Genomic DNA, 16637 nt, shown 5'->3' on the forward strand with positions numbered 1-16637 from the left:
ACTGCCTCTGAAGATGGAGTATCAAAAGTAACCTATACTTTTACGTTGTTACTAGATGGATTGAAATTGTGGATACAGATTTTCAGAATGATAAGCATCATTTGAGGAAAAGGAAAAATGTAGAATGACTAATCTCTTTATCAGTATGAGAGTGTCTAAAAATACCTACAACATTTCGATTTCTAAACAGATATAGATTAAGATAGTAAAACAGATTGTGATATGAAATTTTTTTTTTTAAATTTAATTTGAAATTAAAATTTGACTTTACCAACTTTTTCCACGTAATCGAAATTTAGCAATCGACAGACTCACATATTTAGTTTACATTGTAAGACTTACGCTTGTGCAATGGAAAATGCATTTTAAGGGTTGAATATTTATTAGTGATACAAAACTTAAATTTATCTTTTATAAAAAATATGCTTATTCCCTGATTTCAGCTAAATTTCGCGAACTTCATAAACCTCTAATAAACAGAGTACTGATTAAAACAAAGATTAGAATAAAACTTGGTCAACAATTTTTACATGTTTTGCCCCGTGAACCTTAAATATTCGACGTCTAAAAGAAAATCTCATTTGAAAGTAAACCGAACGTCGTTTTTATATACTCAAAACACACAAGTTTGATAGAAATACATATTTTGAGTGCTATTTATTAGTCGCCAATTTAATCTAAATTATTTTAGTCGAAAAATGATTTATTTGGCTTTGCCAGCTTTTACTTTGCCAACGCCTACCACTTTCTTATAAGTTGCCTCTTAGAACCTCACATATATATTTATCTTACTTTGTGTTCGCGTTCTCATAAGTTGCCATAAATTTTTCTCTGACTTACTTCCTGCCCAATTTGTTAATACATGATAATATTTAAGCGTAAAACAAACAAAAGTTCGTTATAAATATGCTTTTAAGTGTTAAATATTTATTTATCAGTAATATAAATATTTATTTATTTATTTATCAGCCTTATCTTATTCTTCGCGATTTGTAGTAAAAACATATTTATTTGGCTTTTTAATGACTATTCTTTATCCAGACTATATTATAAGTTATCTTCGCCAACTTTTTTTTGAATCGCTATTAATATTAAATATGTATCTTACGTCCATACTGAATAATTAGGTGCAAAAAAAAAATTTTTTTTTAAGAAGGAAGAAACGCTAATACACGTCAACACACACACAAAAAATTTTTCTTCTTTTTTTTCCAATTTTATACAACTTAAAAAGTCTATCAACTTAAGCATAAAGTGTTGTTCTATCAAAGATTTGGTATGGTTCTTTGCGTTGATAACTAAAAGCGGTCACGTAACTGGAAAGTTAAAAAAAAAAGCTTTATGCGTTGAAGGCAAGACATGGACTCGCAAAGAGTTAATTGTATTTATTAGTTCACCGTTTAATCTGAATATTATTTTCTTTCATTCGGATTAGAAAAGATTTATTTGGTTTTTCTGGAAGAAAATTCGTTTTCCTGATCTCCATTCATCTTCGCCAACCACCTTCGTATAAGTTATCACTATAAACCTCAAATATCTGTCGCGTGTCCAACTTTGATAATTCATGACCACATTTGAATGTCCTGGGGGCTGAATCCAAAAAATGAAATGTCCTTCTGTCCTCTACAGAGAAGATCCTAAAATATAGATTGTCCCATGGAACGTAATGGATTCTTAGAATAGAAAATATTTGTCTTCTGCAGCAAATTGTATTTTCTAACGGTGACCATAACTCAAACAAAAAATTCTTCTCTATGGAATTCTACTTTTTCAAATGGTCCAGGAAAGATTTCCGTTTGCTCGTCCTTTTTTTTCCTTCAAAATACAAAAAAAAAAGTATAATTTTTTTTTTTTTGGAGTGTAACACACTGCTGAGATTTTTTTTTTTGTACAGAATCGGCGACTTCTGTTCCATATTTTTCATTCTTTCTTTACTTTCTTGTTCGTTCTCAACTTTGCTGTTGTTCTTCGATGGCGATTCATTTTTCGAAGAGAAATGCTTTTTGTTTTCAGATATTTATTCTTTTTTTCTTCTTCCCTCCCCTCCTCAACTCTCTACTTTTCAAATTTGTTGTTTGCCTCTCTGTCCAGATTATAGCGTCCATAAAACTATTCTTGGAATGTGAGAGAGGAGCTTTATCATCTTTTGAGTTTCCTGATTGGTCCAAACTACCTTACGTTTTCAATTTGACGTCATTTATATCCCGTGATGTTTTTTTGGAGTTCTTTCATGAACTTGGGATGCCTTTGTTGAAGAGAATAACATATCTTAAAATTTCAGCCTCGGTTTCAAATATGATTTTGGTAGGCTGTACCTTGACATGAAAATGATTAAAACTTGCAACCAACTCACAGAAGAAAAGATTTGAAAGACTTAAGTGCTCCTCGATCGATAAAACTATGAAAAAGGCTGTTCCATCATAGACAGTCCGTAATATTTGGGCTAAAAAAAGTTCGAAGAACAAATAGATAATTAAAATGAAAAGTACAATGAAATTCTAAACTTTATTTATTAATTTCTAAACCTAAATTTTACCTTTTAACGTAGATTCTTTAATTCATATTCAAAAACGATGAATAACTGTTTCTCTTAAATATAAATAATGGCAAATAAATGCAAATTTGAAAAATTATCGTTTGGAAAAGAGCCGTGTTTGGAAGATTTTACCTTTAGCGCAGAAAAAGATGTTTCCCTTTGTATTTCATGGCCATAAATTATAAAAAGTATGAAAAATATATTTATAACTGCTTCGAAACTTTTGCTAAACTAAATGGATTATTGTCAATGGAAACTAATATTAAATACCTGTATTAATATTTGTTGCGTTAAAAGACTTCATAATATCACAAAACAAGTAGTACCTGTTATTAAAATTAATTAAGCATCATTCGCGTAAATAATAGCGGGACGATTGTTCACGTTTCTTCGAAACCTTTTCTTCGTTAATTTTACACTTTAATGCTCAATTTTTGTTTTAATTTTTGTTGATAAAATTATTTAGTTTTACAGAAAAACGTTTGTAAAGTGAGACATAAACTAAATGAACCTTTTGTTCCGGATAATTTTAGAAATAATAATTCGGTGACGTAGTCATGTCATTCACGTTAATCTTCAAACTTAACGGGCATCAATAAAAAAAAAACAATTAAACAGTAAAGAAATGTGCAAGAAGAGCTTTTTTTTGATTTCATTGAGCTGTGAGCTAGCCAACATCACTTATTTCGCTTTTTCAAACATTTAAAAGATAATATAACTGAAATTAAATAAATTTTAGGATTAGACGCTAAAATTTAAATACTCCTTCGACCCGCTATCCAAATTTCAAGGCCTAAGCAAAAACTGCTCTGGAATTTATTAGAGAGAGATAGAGAAATTCCTCATTTTATAATAATAGAAAAGTGTTCAAAGAACAAATAATAATTAAAATGAAAAGAACAATTAACTTCTAAACAAACAACTCTGTAATAAAAATTAATTTCGTTAAAATTCATTCATTTAGATATGTTACTTACAGCAACTTCCCATTTCAATCCGAATTTGTTGAAGAGCAAAAATTTTCCTCCTCACCCTGGAAACTATTGTTAATGAATTTAAGGAATTCCATTCCATCACCCTCCTTCTATCAATATTCTCGAATAAAAGTTAACATTCCTTTGTAACACGAGAGGGTAACAAATCAGATAACTTTTATCCTCTCTTTTTTTTTTTCATTTCTTAATTTAACATAAAAACATTCTAATCGAATACATTTCGAACTTAATTCCATTACTGAGAGTAATGAAATTTAGATTATTTTGGTAACTGGGTATTCAAAACCCCTTTTAGTTCAGCCGCGCACTTTGCTAATCACCTTAATGCGTTATTATGGTGTTTTTGGAGGGAAGCATTTCCTCGATCGAATCCGTATCGTTTGCTCAACACCGGCATACTGCGGTTATGATTAACGATTCATTTTGCTGCCATTTCTGGGAGTTATTTTTAGTTATTCAAGATTAGTTATTTGAGTGATTTTAATAGCAGTTTGTGTTCTTTTTAAAAGAAACGAAATACGTTAAAAAAGGTGAAATTTTTGTTCTTTTGCGGATTTTAAAACCTTCGAAATAATGAAAATAATTCATTTTTAATAAGCAAATAATTTTTAAAAAAATCTAGGAAGGCCTCACACTTTTAGTTTTTTATTTATTTTATTTTATTTTATAACCGTCGTTGAACAGCCGACACAATTTCATGGGTTTACGACAACCGATGTTCAACTCCGTAACATTGTAATTTTGAACCCAATCCAGAAGACAAGGGTACTCCTGGATCGAGTATTTCACCTTCGAGAAAATTTACCTTCTTGGAGGACTTTTTGATGGAGTGAACCCGCATTTGCGTTACATGGAGAGGAAGACCACGAGAATTTCCCACGGTTGGCCTGACGGCAAGGGGACTCTAACCCATGATCCGTCTACCACTGAGGATATTTCACGTCAGCACTGTGGTCGGTGCAAGCCGGATGCGGAATTTGTGTCGAATTTTATTTATTTATTTCGATCAAAAATATTTTTTTAGTTTCAACACGACATTGAAAATGTTAAATAATTTCTTGATTATGAAACTGAAACTATAGTAGGCCTATTGTGACATTTGTGCTTTATTCACGTTGATTGAATTATTCTATTGCGCTGTTCTCTCGTAAAGGGTAACTAATGTGACATTTGTGCTTTATTTAAATGGCTTAAATTTTATGAAAGTTCTTTTCACTTGTAAATGGTATGTCTTTTGTGACATTTGTGCTATATTCACTTTGCGTGAGTTATTCGAAAGTTCTGTTTTCTCGTAAAGGGTAATTCTTTTGTGACATTATTGGTGCTTTATTCACGTTTTTTGAATTTTTCGAAAGTTCTGTTCTCCCGTAAAATATAATTTTAGCCCACAGTAAATTTCTCTAAAGATATGATTTCTGTTTAATATTGATCCTATTCAACTCGAGAAATATAATGAAAGTTTTTTTTAAAAATATAATTCTTGTAAACTTTTTAAAATGCATCTCTCGTTGTCATTAAATTTTACACAAAAAGTAAAATAATATTAATTGCGTAGATACAATCAAAACAAATGTGCTCTGTGAATTTTTATATTCTTTTAAAACGTGAAAACAAATTTCTCTCGTTAAGATTTTTGCAACAAGGAAAGAAAATGACGCAATCAAATACTTTTAACTATCTTTTCAAATATTTAATACAGCGGTTTATTTTAAACTGAAATGCAGTTTACTACTTCGTAGTCCTTATCGTAAAATAGCAAATGTTTCTCTATTTGAGAATGGCAACAAGATGCAACTTACAAGAAAATTCCATTCCCAAATCGCGCTACAACAGATGTTAGCTCGCTAAACGTTTTAACTTACCTATCTTAAGATGCTTCTGCTTCATCCTTCGAATCTTTTGCAGAAAAAAAAGAACAAAAACATTCGAAAGAGCAAGAAATAGTGTTCTTCCCCTTTCAAGTTCCTTCTGTACAGCATCCTTGACAAGGTATCCGTTCTAAGTTGATGGATAGTTGAAGACAGGGATTTTTGGGCCTCGTCCAAAAGCCAAAAGCAGTCCCTTACCTTTGATATTGATTTTTCGGGTATTCTGCCCGGGTCAAACAGGAAAGAGCAAAGATGATAACAGTGAGAGTGCCTTTTACAACACGAAAGAGATATCTTCTTTAGTGTTTGGACCAATATTATTAATCTATAATCAAGTCACGTAAAATACATTCCAAACGGTGTTTTACTGATTAGAATTATGTTTCTTTCAAAATATTGTATCATCATTGTTAAATATTCTCCTTATTAATCGTTTAGAGGACGTTTTATTGCTAAAGAAACCCTTCGTGGCAAATTATTTTTCTTCCACACAAGTAATTTAAAGTAAAGAAAAAGCGAGTAAAAATAAACCATTAAGTTTACAAACGCTGAAGAATATTTATTTTCAAAATAGAAACAAGTTATGGCAAGATTAAACGGTAGGGAAGTAATCGCGCATAATTTAATCCTTAGGCGCAAAATTTTTATTAAACATAAATTTTTTTAAAAATTAATTTAGGCCAAAATAAGCGTAAAAACATTATATTTAGCATTTTAATAATTTATGGTTATGATATACAGCATGAAACGCCAGTGGCTTTTTCTGCGTTAAAGGTAAAATCTTTCAGATATGGCTCACTTTCAAACAAGAATTTTTCAGATTTACACTTAATTGCAGTTATTTTGATCTAAGAGAAACAGCTATTTTTGAATATGAATTAATGAGGATCTACCTTTAAAAGTAAAATTTAGGTTTGGAAGTTAATATAGTCAGTACACTAAAAACAGTCATATAGTTACTAAAAAATCTGACTGATGTATTATATATTTGTGCTAAATTTGTATATTGAAATTCGAATTATGTTTGTACTAAAATATGAAATCCAAAAAAAAAATATGTAGTTTGAATTTTTTCTTATTGATGTTCAAAAATGCATTAAAATTGATTGAAATTTCAATGATGAATAGCTGTTTCTCTTAGATCTAAATAAATGCAAATTTTAAAAAAAAAAAATATTGATGGGAAGTTACTGATTTTAACTTTAACGCAGAAAAAGAACATCGGTGTTTCAGGCTGTATTTTATTACCATAAATTATTAAAAGGCTGAATATTTCCTTATTTTGAGCTAAATCAATAAAAAAAAAGTATGAAAAAATGAGTTTAATAAAAATTCTGCGCCAAAGAGTTACGAAGCTTCTTTTAGCGATTTGGAATGAGCGGTTATAGTATAATTATAGTATTCGGTAATTGTTAGCTTTTAACGTTTTGATTAACGGAGTATAAATCTAGCAATAGGGAAAGGATAATTATAGCAATAGGGGATCGGTTATGGTATAGTTATATATAGAAAGGGACTATATAATTATAAAATTTCGCTAGCTTTTCGCATCTATAGGGGTTGGGCAAAATAATGGAAACACTTTTGTAGTGACAGATTTTTTGATCTTTCTCAAAAAGTACTTAGAGAATCATTTTATAAATTTAGAATTGATTTGGTTATACGAAATCTCATAAAAATTTAAAGCTTTTGGAGGTTTAAGGGACCAACAATAAATTACAAACGGAAAATAGTGTTTTTGAACACCCTATGTCAAAAATTTAGCAACTATTAATAGCAACACTATTTTCTTACAGCCATTCTAGAAAGGTTTAAAAACAAAACTAAATAGTTACCTCGTAATAAGTTTTTATTTCTTTTAAAATACAAAATTATTTTAAACAATTCTTTAAAGTATTACTCATTTTTTAACGCTACTTAAATTTAGGACTAAAGACAACATAACAAAGTGAATAATAACAATAGTGTTGCCAATAGAAAAATACAAATTATTAGAAAATAGGAAATACAAAAGTTTATCATGCCACATAAGAGATAAGTAAAGATTATCTAAGTTTTTAAGCAAGAATCCAGCTAATTCGTAAGATATTGTCCAAACAATTTTTTAATGAAAAGAAAGTCGCAGCGAATCTGTAAATTTGAAAATAATTCTCTGATTAATTAAATTCCACAATCTCTCCTTTTTTTTAAAATTCTTTTTATTTTATTTAAAATTCCTAAATTATCGTTTGCGTTTCACCGTCCATTTTCTGTTTAGAATCGCTTATTAATATCTTAGAAAATTCTTGCATATTTATAAACCTTTTCCTTGCAAAAATCTAAATATACTGGATATAATTAATATCTGTTTTTACTAAGCTTAATATGTAATTCCCTAAGAAAATTCAAAAGATGCGAAGATATTCATCAAAATTTAATTTGAAATACTTCCTAAATTTTAATACATTCCAGCGCTTTGGAAATAATTTTTAAATCATTAGCATTCTTAAAATCTGTTGTACGCATATATTCCTTACCTAACCGTAAAATATTTCGCAAGTTTTAATATTTAATCAAGTTCCTTTTTTTTGTTTATTTATTTTTTGTGATTTGAATTCTAAGAGCACTACATGTAAATAAATTATTCATTAATTTCAAGCTACGAGTTAGTAAATGAAAAATAAAAATAAATATTGAAACTGCTTTGCTCGAACGCTTTAAATTATTATTTTTTTCTTGATTTTTTTTATTCCAAGTGAAAAAGTGCAGCGAAGGTTTAATAACAATCAAATAGTGTGATTTTTTTTAAATGAATAAATTATTCATGTTGTACAAATTTTCTTGCGGTTTTAGAAAAAAAATTATATAGCTTACACTTTTAAGCAAAATGGCTAATATTTTTTGGGAAAAAATAAATGCTCCGAAGGCTTTAAACAAATATAATCGTCACGTGGTTAAACTAGTGTTTTAAAAACATTTCATGCATTTTTTCCAGGTATTGCAGATAATACAGCTGTTATTTCTTTCTGTTTTTATCTTTTTAAAAAAGAAAAGGTGAAAGCATTAGTATTTATTGCTTATGTATAGTATAGTATGTACTAATATATTTGTTTTATCGAAATTTATTATTTATTCAAACTTTTACTTTCATGCATTTTTCTCCTTTTATTTTAAGTTCTGCATATTTAGAATATTGATACTGAGGGAGTTAGGATCAAAAGTTTTAATTAACAGTGCATTTCAAATTCTAATCTATTCGAAATGAAAATGCATAGTTTAAATAGTTGCTATCTGTTTTGGGATTTGATAGAATAGCAAGAGTTTTAAAAATCTATATTAAGAGCGATCATAATTGTACACCCTATATTTATCGGAAATATAAGATGTTCTGTTATGATCTAAATATATATTTAAATACTTGTCAACATGAGTACATTCATATTGATGAAAATTTCGGGAGAGGGTTTTTTGGGACACTATAGATCTGTTTGGCTAATATTTTCTCAATTTCCTCTTGCGACATAATAGTAACAGAAGTAGCAACTATGGCAGTACGTTAAAAAAACAACGAGGAAAATATCCACTCAAAAGTTGCAGATTAAAAGCTTCGTGTTGACATATTGAAGTTAAATTTTCAGGTAGCATTTTCCTCTGTATTATTCCCTGGGTGAGAAGTCACGAAACGGAAAGGCGGAAAAGAAAAATTCTGCTATAGCCTGTTTCTGTCTCCATGCTTAAAAAAAAAAAAAAAAAAANAAAAAAAAAAAAAAAAAAAAAAAAAAAAAAAAAAAAAACCTGCTTCCATCCTAAATTTATTTCTCACCATGAACTAACGTTTGACCGATTCCGCTACCGAATTTTTCAGGTCAAATTACTGCAGTTTGTATACTGCTGTATTTTTGGAGTAGTACAAACCTCAAAAATTTTACAGTAAATACGCAGGATTATTCAATTATTTAGTGGTGCCATCTATCGTTATCGATGGAAAATACTAGATTTTTTTTGTATCAAATAATCTGGGGCATTAATTTGGGAGTGTGACTTTGGGACACTATGAACTTTTCATACGTTGAAAGTAAGAAATATAACGATGCCTTCGCTGCGTTCTGTCGATCGTGAAATTGATCGATTAGCACTCTCGGAAACAGCTCAGTTACATCCCCTTTGCTACAAACTGAATGGTTTCATAAGGTGGGCCTAGTTTGCGCAGGTTTGTTTAATCATTCTAACTAAAAATGCTTAATAAACGATTTTTCTTACAGTTTGAGTAGTCTTTTTTCATGGTTATTTGAATGTTTTGGTTGAATACAGGATAACGATTAAATGACATTATTTAACCCAATTTTTAAGTGAAATTCCTTGGAATGTAGACTTGCATTTTTCGTTTCAGCTTCTGGATTTGTCATTCTTTTTTTTTTAAATATTTAAAGACAATCAGTTCTATAAATCTGATGCTCATTTATGTTTTATTGAAAATACTATTAGCTATATTTTTTTTCTTCAAACAGAGTTATTTGTTCTAATTTACAACGGTTTATTTTTAAGCAATAAAAAAGATATATTATTTTAAACTATCTATATTTATTAGATAATTTACAAGTTTCAAGAACAGACTGTAATGAATGAGTTTTTGAAGAATAGGTATGAAGCTAAAAGAAAACTGGGGTTAAATAGACAATTTTCAAATTTAATTGTGTAAAATCTTTACATATAAAATTTATTTAAAACCCTAACTAAAAATTTATTTTGATTAGACAAAATTTCGGTTCTCAAATAGTTACAGTTTTGTATGAATTCAAACAAAAATAACTAATTATTAATTAGTTACGTTATATAATTATTTTATATTAATCAAAAATAAATAAATTAATAAATTAGTAAAAATAAAATTAATAATTAAATTACTAAAATATAAAAAAATTTAAATACCTAATTTTATTGCGTGAAAGTAATTAAAGTAAAAAAATAATCAAATTGTGTAAAATTCTTACTTAAAACTTTTTGACGCTTCTCAATTATCAAATAATTACTTTCAAACTATTATCAAATAATCTATTCAATTTGTATGTAATCAAATTATTATCAAATAATTAATAATTATCAAATTATTAAAATAAGTATTTTATGCATTTTTTTATAGGTATAGACAGAATACGTTATCTACGCCCTTAATATACATGTTTAAAATCTTTAAATAAACATTAAAAAATTAATGGTCAGAAATTAATATATAATCAAGAAAAAGACAAATAACGTTATAAAAATTTGAAAATTTAAAAATCTATTCGATTGCCGGAATAGGACTCTCTTACTCTCAATTTTACAAAAAATAACTGCAGTTTTTCTTCAGATTCATGAAGAGAAAACATTTTTTGAAACAATGACTGCATAATTACTGCTGATTTAGAGTTTCATTATTTTATAAATTTATGATTTTAAAGAGACTTTACATAAACTAAAGTAATTTTGTAGGCAACAGCTGAATTCTTTTTTGAAATAAATGACTGAGAAATTACTTCACATTATGTACAAAATAACTTAAGTATTTTTACAAATAAAATTGCGCTACAGAAAATCGGCTGTTGAGTGCGAAATAACTTTAAAATTGCTTCAATTTTGTAGAAAAATTGCAGTTTACTTTTATCTGGATATCATTAGATCAAAAGTTATTCAAGGTAGTCAATTTTGTTAATTTTTTTCCAAACTAAGAGAAAGTTAAAGAAAGGGAACTGGTAAAGATTGAAACACTTAAAACATTCAATATAGCAATATTGTTTGATGGTCAAAATGTAAAGTTTTTTAGAATTAATCGTATTAATATTATTTTTTTTATTGAAACAATAAATTAATTTCTGATTTTCATTTTTTAGTTGCTCGATGTGAAGTATGGCAACTATGTACAATCTCACCTGGATCCGCTCACGAGGACAAACTTCACTATTCCAACCATCAATAGTAACACCCAACAACTTATACAACAGCAGCAACTGCAACAACAACAGCAACAGCAGGTTCCTACTGACAGACCCCGCCAATCTCGACGAAGTGGCTCGCAGCAACATCACCACCGCAACCACCACTACTCCAACAACAAGAAAAAAGATCACCAGTTCCATCCTATATATGAGGAGGTGAGTGCGAACTCCGACGACAACAAAGTCGGTGGTCGCAGTTACGACTCCGACATCGAGGATAGTGAAGTTGAAGGACGCACTGTCGGTAGCGAAGACGAGTTTGCCGAGGACGAACTCAGCGTTGCTGGTGAATATCCTTTGAATCCAGAAATGGAACAGAGTCAACCATGTTCGGCCACCAGCAGTCTGCAAGGATCAACTGGTGGGGACTTATATCCAGATGTGGTCACTGGATCTAGTGAGAGATTTTGCAGTGATGGCAGTCCTGAAAGCAGAACCCTTAAGGGTAACTTCCGAGGCGTGGACTGTGGCCAGAACAAATTGACTCATTCACTAGAAAGGAACAAGGATGGACATCCAAGCAATAGCTTCCAAGCGAAGCAGAACTATTACCTTAATAAAAGTATGTTAGGACCAGACTTCACTTACCCTGAAGGAGTCATGGAGGGTAACTCGTGTGTCTCACCATCTGGTGATATGGTGCAGTCAGAACAATCTCAGTATCCTTCTACTAGGGCGATTGGCTCCTCCCTTAATTTCATTCCGGCTTTACTTCAGCAGCAACAAAGGGGAATGCCGACACCATCAAGGTCAGCTTCCAACTCTCCACCTCCACCACCCTATGTGGCGACAACTAACCCCAGGCAGAATGCTGGAGTGATCTCAGCTCTCTACAACCCTCAAATTGTGTCACCGGGTGGCCAGCAAACAGGCCGGATTCCGGATGCTCTTTTGAGAGAACTGACATTTAAACTACCACAGGGGGCGACCATGCCATCTGTGGCACCCATGAGCTCCAGGTCGCTTCCCGTGCCACCTTCGTGCAGGGGAGGTGGTAGTGGTGTCCTCTTCACTGTTGAGAATCCTTATCCTGCTCAAGCGACGGCGACGACTGTCCTTCCATCCATGTCACGGACGAGGTCCGGGTCTGCGACCGAATTCACGACATCTACTGGTGGTAGGGGTGGCGCCGGTTTCCACCCCTATCCACATCATGCCCTAGGGGGTGGAAGACCGCCCACGCCTCCACCCTCAGAGAATATATATGCTTCCATTGATGATGTTGGACCTTACACAATCGATGGAAGTAGGCACAGAAGTCCTTTTGTACCGAATAGAAAAGGCTCCGTAGAGCACAGAAACACTTTTGGACGATCTACGACGGGCCGATCGTCGGCACCTAAGTCAGCAGGTGGCAGTGACAAGTTTCAAAATAACGTCCCTAGCCGTCATCCCGATGATGATAGTGGTAAATATGGTGATATTAGGCCTATTTATGATTCAAGGACCGCTTGTTCTTGAGGAATGCTCGACAAGCCTTCGTTGTCTTTATCCTCAATTGAAAGGGCTTATTAATAATGTTTGCTTATAGATGGTGCTTTGCCGAATGTTCTAGAGTTATAGCTATTCTTTATTCAGTTATCTCCCATTTTGAAAAACCACTGGCACTAAGATTTCCTTTTACGTCAATGTAATTTTTTAAATTTTTGCTTACTAATCGGGTTTTCTAACAAATTGTTTTTCGTTTTTTATTTTTTTAAAGTCTTCAAATGAATCTATAATACAAATAAAGTTACTCACTGTTATAAAATCAAGCCCCGCTTTGGGTTCCAAATTTTTTTCAAGATTATAAGTACTAATTCGTATATGTTTTAATTTAATCCCATTGAGTGGATTCTTGATTCAAAGGTGTGCACTACATAAAAATGGTCTACAGGGAAGTTGGCTTTTCTGAGGTTCCTATTTTGTGAAAATTTAAACATAATTTGGGAAAAATTAAAAAATGTGTTAAAAAATCAACACAAAAATATGGTAAAAATATGAATTTATTGTTTCTTAAGGGATAAAAAAAATAAAACTTTAAGAAAAAGTATTTTGTGAAACTACCGTTTTTCCTAAAGTTGAATTTGTGAAGGTAGTAAATTCGGCCTGGACAGACTCTATAACTAAACAGTATTTGACTTAGAATAACTTAGTTCCAGTGACTTCCAACATAAAAGATAGCTGAATCAAATCTGAACCAATAGTTACTTACTTTATAACAACTCATAAAGCGCCATCTATGAGCAGTATTATTAACATGGCTCCTTATATACATAAGGCATGTCGATCCTTTATTTAGAACGTCGGAATTGTCTCAGATGCCAAGCCATGATATCAAAGCCTTCCCATCCCATTCTTATGAGCCTTCGTCCTCAAAGTCGCTGTATTATGCCTATCATATTTTGTACTGGTGTATAGTCATGGTCTTTGTACAGTAACCTGTGGTCTAGTCGACATATTTACGTCTTGTTCAGCAGTGTTTGATCTTGAACTATGCTTTATTTTTTGCAAATCATTGGATTGAAATTATGAGAAAAAAAAATGGATGGATAATGTTCTATAATTCAAAGGCCTTTGTATTTTGTGTGTATGCAGTTAATTTGTTGTACAGTACTATAAATTACATTAAGTAAAAGAGTTCAAAACTTGTTTGTTTAAGAAATATTCTTGGTCAGCAATGTTTGTGATGAAATCAGTTCACTTATGCTTATTGTTTAAAATTTCTTAAAAAGTGTTAATGAACAATATATAAGCAATAAGATTACATATAAACTGAGTCAGTACTCAACAATATACAATTTAAACATATCTTATATTCAGAGAAACAGGTGACAAAAAATAAACTTATCAGTTCGAGCTTTGGCACCTATCTGATGTCTTGGTGAACAAGCACCATGCAGAAATCGCCAACCCAGTAATTTACATTGAAAGTGGATTTTATCACTAATCATATGTTTATTTATCGGCACTTGCTTCTCTGAACTAGTTTTATTTTAATTATTACTTAAGTCAATGAATAAGCATTGAATTTACAAAATTTTTTGTTGTCAATATTTTAGGGAAATACCATGAATTTTTTGTTAGTTCAACTTTCTTTTTAGCAATTCTTGTTTCATTTCTCAAAATGTTATAGAAAACATAAATAATTGAGTTTATTTTTTATATTGTGTTTAATTTGGAGAATTTAAAAAGTGTCATAGGTTAGTTATTTTAGATTTTATATTGTAGCAATTTTATTTTAAAAGCAATATTTTTCTGAGTTAATTTGACTTAAATGCTTGAGTATAATTTTGGTCAAGTATCAGGTTTTTAAATTTTTTTTTTCAAGGAATGGAAAAAAAATATTTATATTTTCCTATTTCATTTTTCTTTGATAATTGCCAGTTTTCAACTTAAATTAAATGGGAAACTGAATAAACTCTTTTTAACTTCAATTTTTGTAAATGATAATCATAATATTTAAAACTGAACTAACATTTTTCGGACATCAAAACTTACATTTTCTAAAATCTTTATTAACGTACTTTTTGTTGCGTTAACATATCATAATAGCATTCGCGATGTTATCTTTTTAATTTCTTATAAATATTACTTCAGACGAATTGTATCAGTTTTTAAATTTAATTCATGCACAATTTATTATTTAGTGTTTTTCTTAATATCTAGTGAGTTAATTGGAATTTCTTTTTCATAATGCTTTGCTTTATTTGGTATCAGCATATGTTATCGAAACATTTTAAGCAATACATTGATTTTGTTGTTTATAATTAAATAATAAATAATTTAGATTCAAATTTATTTTTTTGTATATTCATATATAAATAACAGACTTAAAATTCCATTGACGCTTAAATTTTTTTTCCGTGGATTTTTTAATCTCCAAACTCTATGTGCGTAAATTGTATCATTAACTTTTACATTATTTAATTTCATTTTTTAAATTTTATATTGAAAAGATTTTCAAACTCTTTAAGTATTTAAAAATTACAGAAGCTTGATATTTACTCTTTGTAAAATCTATGCAATTTTTTGTCAGCATTTTATGCAACGAAATGTCAGCAAAATAATGTTAAATATGTTATTTACAAACAATTGGCTGTCTTTTTGTAAACAAGATAAAAAAAATTTATATTTTTTAATTGTGAGAGTTTTAATTCAAAGTACATATTTGGTGTTAATATTTATGAAGCTGTTTCTCTTGCTAGCTGTTTTAGTGAGTTCAAAAAATAGTGAAATTCATTTGAACATCTTTGAACATCTTCGCTTGGCATCTGCGACTTTTGAACATCAATGAACTCAACTCGGAGCTCTCATCTCTAGTGAACTCTTAATTAATTTTCCTGTAAAAATTTTACAGCTAATATCAGATGGTTATTTAAAGGATGTATATGTAGCTGTAATTTATCTTGGACGTTAAACGAATTACCATTTCTAATAGTTTGGTCATTTTTATATCTTTTTAATTTGAAAATCAACGCTTTGAATTATTTTATACTATAGTTCCTGTTTTGATTTCAATACTTGACTATTAACACTTTATCTTATAATTTTAGTCAACTAATGTCATTTTTGCTTTCAATGAAATAAGTTTTTCTAAGCGTATGTACTGTTGTAATTTATTGTTATAATCAATTACATTTTCAGTTTTATTCAATTAATTACAATCTATATTACATTAAGGATTTGAAAACTAATTGATTTGTTAGGAATATATTAATTGATACCAGTCATATAATAGTAATAAAATATTAAATCATTTTTGTTTCAGTTTAATAATTGATTCATAATCAACAAAATTAAAGAAAAAACATTTTTTTCTTTGATAATAATTCAAAGGTAGATTTTTTTATATGAAAATACAAATTGTAAAAAATTAATTTTATGTTAAAATGTGAATAATATGTGTCTACATGTATTTATTTGTACACAGGATGGATTTTTGTTTGTTGAAATGTGATCAATAAAAATACTTTTAAAATGCTCAATAATTTGTTTTGTTTTTGAGTTAGTATTCTTTTTTATTAGTTATAAAGTATTTCGCTCATTAACTTTCATACTTAACTTTTAAACATTGAAATAATTCATTTGCTTGCTTTTACAAATTAAAAGTTTATGCAACCTATTACTTATATGTGTAACTTTGGAATCGCACAGCTTTTTTCACACATTGTTCGGACAGCCATCAACGTTAGCCCGACAACTCATTTGTTTGACAATGCATTTGTCTTAAAAAAAATTTAAGAAAAACCTAGCTGATTTTATATTTTCTTTTATAATTGAGTGATAAATAGCAGACGAATTT

The 16637-nt window shown here is 29.8% G+C and overlaps 1 protein-coding gene across 3 annotated transcripts in view; it reads left to right on the top strand.

Annotated features, from left to right (window-relative positions):
- Window positions 1-16323, top strand: part of LOC107441868 (uncharacterized) — a 257831-nt gene extending 241508 nt beyond the window's left edge. For all 3 annotated transcript variants that reach the window (XM_021146403.3, XM_043048077.2, XM_021146404.3), the window contains one exon: window positions 11249-16323. In XM_021146403.3, coding sequence (XP_021002062.2) covers window positions 11249-12814 — 1566 coding nt within the window. In that variant the 3' untranslated portion in view covers window positions 12815-16323. The remainder of the gene's footprint in view (window positions 1-11248) is intronic.
- Window positions 16324-16637: the final 314 nt, after the last annotated feature.

The sequence above is a fragment of the Parasteatoda tepidariorum genome, chromosome 5 (assembly GCF_043381705.1).
Source record: "Parasteatoda tepidariorum isolate YZ-2023 chromosome 5, CAS_Ptep_4.0, whole genome shotgun sequence".
NCBI classification, from domain to species: Eukaryota; Metazoa; Arthropoda; class Arachnida; order Araneae; family Theridiidae; genus Parasteatoda; species Parasteatoda tepidariorum.